Below are 8,448 nucleotides of genomic sequence, written 5' to 3' on the forward strand. Positions count from 1 at the left end.
TTTGAGTTGTCACTGTCACTTTAAAACTTCCGGCTCTTGCATTTCCAACCTGAAACTCCACAGCTATTTCTGCCTTGGCTATGCAAGCTGTGCTGTGCCCCCTGGTGGCAATCTGGATAGGAAGATGAGAAGCATATTTCAATCAGGGGGAGTGTGCCGACTTAATTGAAAAAGGTGGCAGGCCTGAATTTGAAATGGAATTTCATATCAAACTTTTCAGTTCTTACTAAAAATAGGAAACATCCCGAGAAACTCAAATCCGATGTATTAACTCCAGCCTGCGAGGTGCATATTTCAACTCCCCTGGCTTTGTCACAAAATGGATTAGCTTCTTGAAATATGTCAGTTCAACGTGAAATTAAATATTTGCTCCATCCAGCTAAGGAGCTGAGCTCACAGAGGATGGCAGTCTGGCAGCACAGCCTTCCTTTCCTCTGCCATCAGGGCAGCATGTGCCACAGACACATGATGGCACCTGCTCCTTCAGGGTATGCAATTCCCTGTATTACAAAACCATTTGGGCACCAACAATGTCATTTTCAAGACGGCTCCAGAAAAAATCTCGAAACTTTCGAATTTATTCTTCAGTTGGAAGAGCTAAATGGATCTGAGTGGATTATGCTGAGGGCCTTTGATTAAATTTTAACTATTTGGAGGCACAAAGGAATGATTAAAGAGAGTCACCAGGAAATGTATTTGGTAGAGGAAATGTCAGAGTGCTGCTTGCTAAACTGACGAGCCTGCTTCTGTGGCTGTATTATTTAGTTTTACACACACACACTCACACATGCACACATACATACAGGAAAAGAAAAAAAAGACTCTTCCTTAAATAAATAATCAAGCAATGAGCATATATAAAACCAGTATGATGCTAAATTTGAAATGCTAAAATGGAAGTCCCAGGCCCCCAGAATAATGTGTAGCCATGTTGAAAATGTGTAGAATAAGAAACTACATAAAACAACACAAATGATAGCAAAAATGGAAAAACTCAAGCTACAAAAACTCAAGTGAGCAAGTGAGATTGCTTGGCACGTAGAGGTGCTTACCACCAAGCCTGAGGACCTGAGTTCGTTTCCTCGGTCTCCCAGAAAGTTGTCCTCTGTCCTTCACATGTGCACCGTGGCACATGCATGACCCGCTTCCACTCACACGCAAGTAAATAAATGCTATTAAAATTGTAGGGGCTAGGGAGACGGCTCAGAGGATGAGAGACTTTATTGTCCTTACAGAGGACCTGGATTTAGGTCCTGGAGCCCACACTGGCAGCTAACAACCACCTGTAACTCCAGTTCCAGGGTATCGGGCATCTATCTCTGATCTCTGTAGGCACCTGTACTCACATGCACATATACATGTATGTCTCTTGTCTCCAAGTAGGTTGGTAAGGACAGAGCACTGGACGGACAGCCTAGCAGCTGAACACTCTGAGCTAGCAGTTTTCAATGGTGGGTACCAGCTGGCGAGGGCCATTGTGTTTCTTTCAAAAGTTTACCACATTCCTTGGTTCCTGAGAATTCTCTCTGACATTCTGCCAGGACAGTTTGAGAAGCCAAGGCCTACTGCAGAAGGCCAGTGTGGCTAAGCATCCTTGTGCTAGTGTAACAAAGTCCTCAGGATGATAAACTCATAAAGAAGGAAGAGCTGTTTTGATTCACTTTGACTTCTCTGTCCACAACTGTCTTATTTCTACCCAAAACATGCCAGTTGCATCAATGAAAAAATGAAACCCTACAAATTTACTCTTTCAAGTAATTCCATTAGAAAGTGTGACATATCAGGACTATTCCAATTTTGGTGGCAGTTCAAATTTTTGCTACATAAGTCTTCAGAGATCATCATAATTCTCTACTTACACAACAGCAATCAAATATCTAGGGAAGGCTGAATGAGTGAGAGTCAAATGAGCTTGCCATCAAGATGCGGAGGGCACAATCAGTCTCAAGGATGGAGCAATCCAACATCAACAAAGAAACAACATCCAGGATAATATAAGTAAACCCCACAGACTTCAGTAGCTATTTGTTTATTCCAACCAGTACATACAAAAAGAGAGAGAGGAGGGACATAAAAGCTGTACACATTATTTTAATCGTAGCAAAAGCCTATACAATACACGGCCTGTTGGAGCCTGGGAAAGCAGGTCAGTGCGGCCTGCAAGGCCCTGAGTTGTATCTCCATCACGAAGAAAAAAACACAGGAAGCGCATCCTCATATAAAAGGATACCAAAGATAAACAAGAACCAATGGTACCCACGTTATGAGCTGATACTGCTGGCACTTCCACCAGCAACTTCGATGCAACGATGCCAAACAGAAGCAGCAGGGCAGCAGGGCCTCAGGGCAGCAGAGCAGCAAGGCAGCAGGCCGTTTGCGGGAGGGCTGTTGGTCAGGGCGGCACTCTGAACACCCTCCTCTTCAGCTCCGCTGTCTTCTCTTCTACTCTGGCACAGCACTCCTCGGCTGCCTTCTCAATGCCCTCGTGGTACTTCTCCAGAGCACTTTTCAAGTTTACAAAGATCTCCTAAGGACAAATGATAAAGTCACTCCGTGTGACAGCCAGGCCTATCGCTGAGTTGAAAATATTCCAATGGCCATTCATATTAGTTCTAATACAAGGCTGGAAGAGCTTGAATCCTTCCCATTCAGGACCAAAGACTACAGCTGAGATACACTATGAACTACCAAGAAAACAAAAGTTTCTGAAAGCCTTATTTCTTAAATCTTGTAAGAACAATCAGGTGTATCAGCGACTGGCTTGTGTGAATGCTATTTTAAGCAGCAATCAGCACATTCAAAGGCTACAGATCAATTTAAGCTCCTGTTCTATGAGGTTATGTCCCACACACAGGAAAGCTGAGTAAGTTGGGCAGAAGGAGATCACTTTCGAGAGGCCATCAAAACCAAGTGCAGCTAAAACAGGAAATACAATCTGCACATACACACAGAACATTTCAGTACATCAAAGCAATGTTTTCTCCTGAGAATAAACACACATCCAAGGAGGAGCTAGTCCCACAGACAGAGGCATGATAAATGGAAAAGGAAACCCAAATCTAGCAACACAGTACCAGAAGCAAACACGTGGCCATCGCCCCAAGCGCACTCTCGGGTGTTAAAGGGATGGGAAATGGCCTTCTCAAGACTATAGAATATCCAAGTAAATGCCTGCACACAAGTGGAAGTTCATAACAGTTTATGAGAGCTGGCATATAAAGTCTTACTGTGGAGTCATAGCCTCCTAAAGTCAAAGCAGAGGGCTGGGAAAGAAAACCCACGCCTGGCCCAGTGCCGTTCAGTATAGTACTAGCCATATGGAGCTATTTAAAAGTAAAGTTTAATCCTAATGCCATTAGCCACTCTGGTGCACTAGACACATGTCAAGGGCTCAGGGCACAGTGCCTACCTAGCCAGCAGCTTCAGAACGGAAGGCATAACGCAGGAGTCCAGCAGTGTTTCAGAGTGGTCTGACAATCTCATTTTTGAAGTTTGAGAAATTTAGAATTTTACAATATTCATGGACTTTTACACCCAACATCACCCATTGATTCTAGAAGTATTTTAATCCATGGATCAAAAATATATTGTTGGAAGCCAGCCATGGTGGTACACACCTTTAACCCCAGCACTCAGGATGCAGAGGCGACTAGATCTCTGAATTCGAGGCCAGCCTGGTCTACAGAGTGAGTTCCAGGACAGTCAATACATAAGGAAACGGTGTCTCGAATACACTTTCCCCCTTCCACTCTGGTATCGTTTGTGTCCTATTACCCCTCCCCCTTAAATCTCCCTCTTTCCCTCTCACTGACTCTGTTTAGTTCTTGCCATCTACACACTCACTCCACATACGTATTCACATGTCACACTTAGAATGGGTTTTTGTCTTTCTGGACCTGGGTCACCTCACTTAATATAGCATTTCCCACTAACATCTATATTCTTACAAGCTTTGCTTTTTATTTATGGATGGGTAACAATGCACTGTGTACATGCAACACATTTTTACTATCCCTCTCTTTGTAGGTGGCCATCTACAATGATCTTGGTGACTTCAACAGAGCTGTCATGAGCATGAATAAGCAAGTGTCAACCACAGTAAGTCTGCCTTACATATGACAAGGGTCTAGAGCTGGGTCAGACAGCAGGTCTATTTTTAGCCAAAGCACCCACACTGGCTTCACAGTGGTCACACAACCTTACAGTCCCGTTAGCAGTGAACAAGCAGGGGTCCTTCAGACCAGTACAATAGCAAAGTGCTGCTGTGTAAGCCTGGACCTGAGCTTGATCTCCAAAACACATGTCATAGTGGAAGAGTGAGCCAACTCCGCAGAGTTGTCCTCTGGTCCCCAAGCATAAGCAAGGTCTGTGCTCATACACAAAACAAACAAACAAACAAACAAATTAATTCTTAGAGGCTTTCTTCCACCTACACTCCTGCCAGGTTTCCGGATCGATTATTTTCTTAGAGCTAGTCCTTCTGACTGGGATAAGATAGAATATAGTTTTAATTTTCTTAGAGCTAGTCCTTCTGACTGGGATAAGATAGAACATAGTTTTAATTTGTCTTTCCCTGATGGTTAAGGATGTTGAACATTTTAAAAAACATTTATTGGTGATTTGTACTTCTTCTTTTGAGAGCTCAGTTCCATTTCCTGGTCTATGGATGTTTGTTTTCTTGTCCAGTGTTTTGAATTACTCCTATGCTCTAGGTGTCAGTATATCAGGTGCACAATTAGAAGGTTTTTCTCCTTGTCTATAAGCTGTGTTTGATTTGGTGGACAGCTCCGCCTGCTCTGTGGAAAGTTTCTGATCTCATGAGGTGGTATTTGTAGACAGTCTTATTCCTGAGCAAGCAGAATATATGCAGAAAGGCCTTACCTGTGTCTATCTTGAAGTATTTCCTCTAGATTTTTATTCTAGCAGTTTCAGAACTCTATGTCTTAAGGCTATGGTCTTTGGACTTTGTTTTTGGTACTGGATGAGAGGTAAGGGTCCTATTTCAGTTTTCTACATGTGGATATCCAGTTTCCTGTGCACCTTTGTTAATGTGGCTGACATTTCTTCAGCGACCTTTTGTGGCATCTTTGCAAAAAAAAACCAAAAAACAAAAAAACAAAAAACAAAAAACCCCCAGCTGGCTCTAGCTACAAGCTCTTGTCTACTCTGCTTTGCTTGCTGATCTGTGTCTATGACAGTGCCACATTGTTTTTGTTTCTGATTCTGTAGTGTAACACAAAGTCAGGTGTACCATCTATTGGACCTAAAATGATGGAAATGATCTTCTCACCTAAAAAATCTTAGAGGCAGGGACAACATCCTTGTCTTCAACTTGACTCCTGAGCCCACTGGGACCTTGACACCCAGGGGTGCACACATCATTGTTAAAATACTGACTACAAATGTCAGGTAATCCATTCAATATAAACCACTCTATAAACAGCAAGAAAATAGGGAGGTCCTGATTTAAGCAGGAACATGAACTATGAAAGCATTACTTCAGAGAGATGATCCAGGTATTGCTTAGTATATAACATGGGTATTTAAAAGTGGAGTCAAGGAAGAAAGTTAGCATTTTGCTATAGTTCACAAGACTTACAAAATTATGTGAATAAAATGGGTCAGTCATGAGTAGTATCACTGGGGACAAAGAAATCATAAAATTAACTTTGTGAGCCTGACAGGGTTATCTCCAGCAAGTCTAAAATATCAATTCCTTGTGATATAAAATGACAATGAGAAATAATAAATTTATGTCATCTTAGAAATATATCAAATAGTCTAAAAGAAATTTATGAAGACATTGAATGGAAGAAATAAAATAGGAAGGGGGTGAAGAAGAGAAAAGCCAGGGAAGATTTGGAAGCTTATATAATTTTTGTTGTTACTGTCTGGAACAGGAAACAGACCTTTAATGCTATCCAAAGAGAAGAGAAGCCCAAAGCTAGATGCAGGATCTCCATGAGCAAACATTTAAAGCAGGGCAGTGGAGCGCTGGGTGCAGCAGCTCTGAGAAGAGCACTCTGACAATCTGTCTTTGCATCTTAATGAAGGGTGGCTATGACAAGAACGAAAGAGGACTCTGAGCAAGTGCACTTGAGTTCATCCTCGCATGCACAGACCTTCTCAGCCTGCTGAGGAGCTAATGGACATGAGCAGGCTGCTGGGTAAAGGAAGGACAGCATAACAAGCTGCACTATTGGCCTAAGCTCTGACAACACACTGTGTTCTCTAGGAGTGCTACAGTGCAGCCCGGGTCCACTGACACCACACAATGAGAAATAATTAGTGTGGGTGAGATTTAAACTGATCATGGCATTTTGAGAATCTAGGTTGAAAGAAATACAATTAGGCCTGCAAGACATTTTATACTAAGATCTTGAGTTGAGAGCAATCATTTCACCACAGTATGGTATGGTGAAAAGACAACTTGGCAGAGCTGCCTGTGAAGATGTAGTCTTTGATTGTAATTTGAACACGAACAGGTGAGACACTACTGCTGACAGCCCAGCCTCTGAAACAAGGCTCTGTGAGCAGAAGCTCTGTGCTTCTGGGGCCACAACAGTACTCGGGAAGACTGCGGTTAGTTCTACATTCTACAAAGTAAATAATGACAGGTAAGAAGCAGTAATGATAAGCAGGATAACAATGAATCTGAACATTAAGCATGGTAAAGAGTGGCTGGACACCCAGGCTACTATTAAACCCCGTGGGAGACAACTAAAGGACATGGGACTATCATCTTAAGGGTCACTCCATAGAACAGGTGGAGATTATTCCAGACGGAAGATCTGAGGCCAGAGTATAGACGCTGACTATTTTAAATTCAGAATGAGAAATAACATTTTCAAAACTACAGCTGTAGCAGGACAGCTTGTGTGGTTATGAGCTCCATCCACAGAAAACAATTACAATTACACAGAGCCCATCAGTGCCTCTCAAATGCTATCCTATTCTAGAGATAAATAGACAACTCAATTAAGCGGTGGGACCTATTGTTTAGAATTTAATTCAATGTATTTGGGAGGGGGCTTGCTCATTTCAAAATTCCTCACTGAACTGTAAAACACAGCAAGTTTTAAGACATGGTGCTTAGTGCCCTTCAACTTTATAGATATTTATGGCCACTCTAGGAATGATTTCACGTGCCGCACTGAGTTTTAAAGCATGGCTGGTGTTACCAGGAAAGGTCTAATATTACAGATGAGACACATGTGCACAGAGCTAACAGAAATATGAGGTAGCTTGGGCATCTTTTATAACTAACAAAAATAGCTCAAATTCAAGCTAGTTATCAGTTTGAATCTACTAATAATCAGCTCAACAACTCCACCCAGAACAAGTGACAACACAGTCTGGTTTACTTAAGAAAGTAGGGTGGAGTATCTCAGGTGTCTTTTGCTTTAGATCCTCACAGACTGTGTGGACAGTGAGAGAGAGGCAGCGGCAGTGCAAATGTAGCTATCACACTTCAGGCAATCTCAGAAACAGGAAAAGGGAAAGGAGTGAAAAGATGAGGCCTAAGAACTGTGAACAGAATGTGGCTATTTTTAGCAGCTTTTGATAAACGGCTTTTAGAAATCTTACTTAAGCATCATGGTTGGTGAAGTCCACCTACTTAATGACCTCAGAACCTTTACTAAGCAACTACTTCTACTCCAAAGAACGACACTCTGTGATGTGCTAACAGGCAAGTAAGGAAAAAGGTACAGAAGATTCACATCTGCGGATTATTAAAGTGTATCCAGAGTGGTGCTATACATGGAAATAAAAGTAAGAGCCTGTGAGGTCAAGTTCTGCTCCGGAGAACTGAAAACCCTGCCACAGGGAGCATCACCTACGTCTTAACCTCACGGACTCCATCTCCTAGGAGCACCCACCTGAGACTTCAGTTTCTCCCTTTTTGCGGCGTCTCTCAGTTGCTGAATCCCAGATTTAATCTTGTGGATGTCTTGACTAATGGTGGTTACTTGCTCACAAACAGCATCTCTTTTTTCTTGAACTTTATTGCAATCTCTAAAAGGGAACAGAGACACCTGACATAATCTCTCTTAAGCATTTTGAAAAAGCCAAAAAGACTGATAGTGAACCCAGAGCCATCATGTGTCAGTATTTGCTCAATAAGCTCAGAACCCTTCTAAGTATAAAAGCAAGCAGACAAAACCCATGAAACCCCACATGCTGCGGCAGACTGTAGTTACATCGCGGCATGTAGAACTACCTCATTCCACAGTGATTCTTTTTGTTTCCTTGTTTTGTAGAGCTGAAGATCAAAGCCAGAGCCTGGCACTTGCTAGGCAAATGCTCAAGCCCTAAGTTACACTCCAGCCCTCAAAAGCTGCTCTTTAAAATAAAGGCTCGGCTCCAGCGCCTCAGTGCGCACACCTAGACACTGTTAGTGGGGATGCGCAGTAGACACTGTTAGTGGGGATGCGCAGTAGACACTGT

At 42.5% G+C, this 8,448-nt stretch overlaps 1 protein-coding gene across 3 annotated transcripts in view; it reads right to left on the reverse strand.

The window, feature by feature from the left end:
- Nucleotides 1–2,013: 2,013 nt before the first annotated feature.
- Nuf2 (NUF2 component of NDC80 kinetochore complex) overlaps nucleotides 2,014–8,448 on the reverse strand; it is a 33,118-nt gene continuing 26,683 nt past the window's right edge. For all 3 annotated transcript variants that reach the window (XM_031388625.1, XM_031388630.1, XM_031388638.1), the window contains 2 exons: nucleotides 7,881–8,016; nucleotides 2,014–2,527 (listed from right to left, as the gene is read on the reverse strand). In XM_031388625.1, coding sequence (XP_031244485.1) covers nucleotides 2,393–2,527; nucleotides 7,881–8,016 — 271 coding nt within the window. In that variant the 3' untranslated portion in view covers nucleotides 2,014–2,392. The remainder of the gene's footprint in view (nucleotides 2,528–7,880; nucleotides 8,017–8,448) is intronic.

The sequence above is a fragment of the Mastomys coucha genome, unplaced genomic scaffold, assembly GCF_008632895.1.
Source record: "Mastomys coucha isolate ucsf_1 unplaced genomic scaffold, UCSF_Mcou_1 pScaffold1, whole genome shotgun sequence".
In the NCBI taxonomy this organism is placed as follows: Eukaryota; Metazoa; Chordata; class Mammalia; order Rodentia; family Muridae; genus Mastomys; species Mastomys coucha.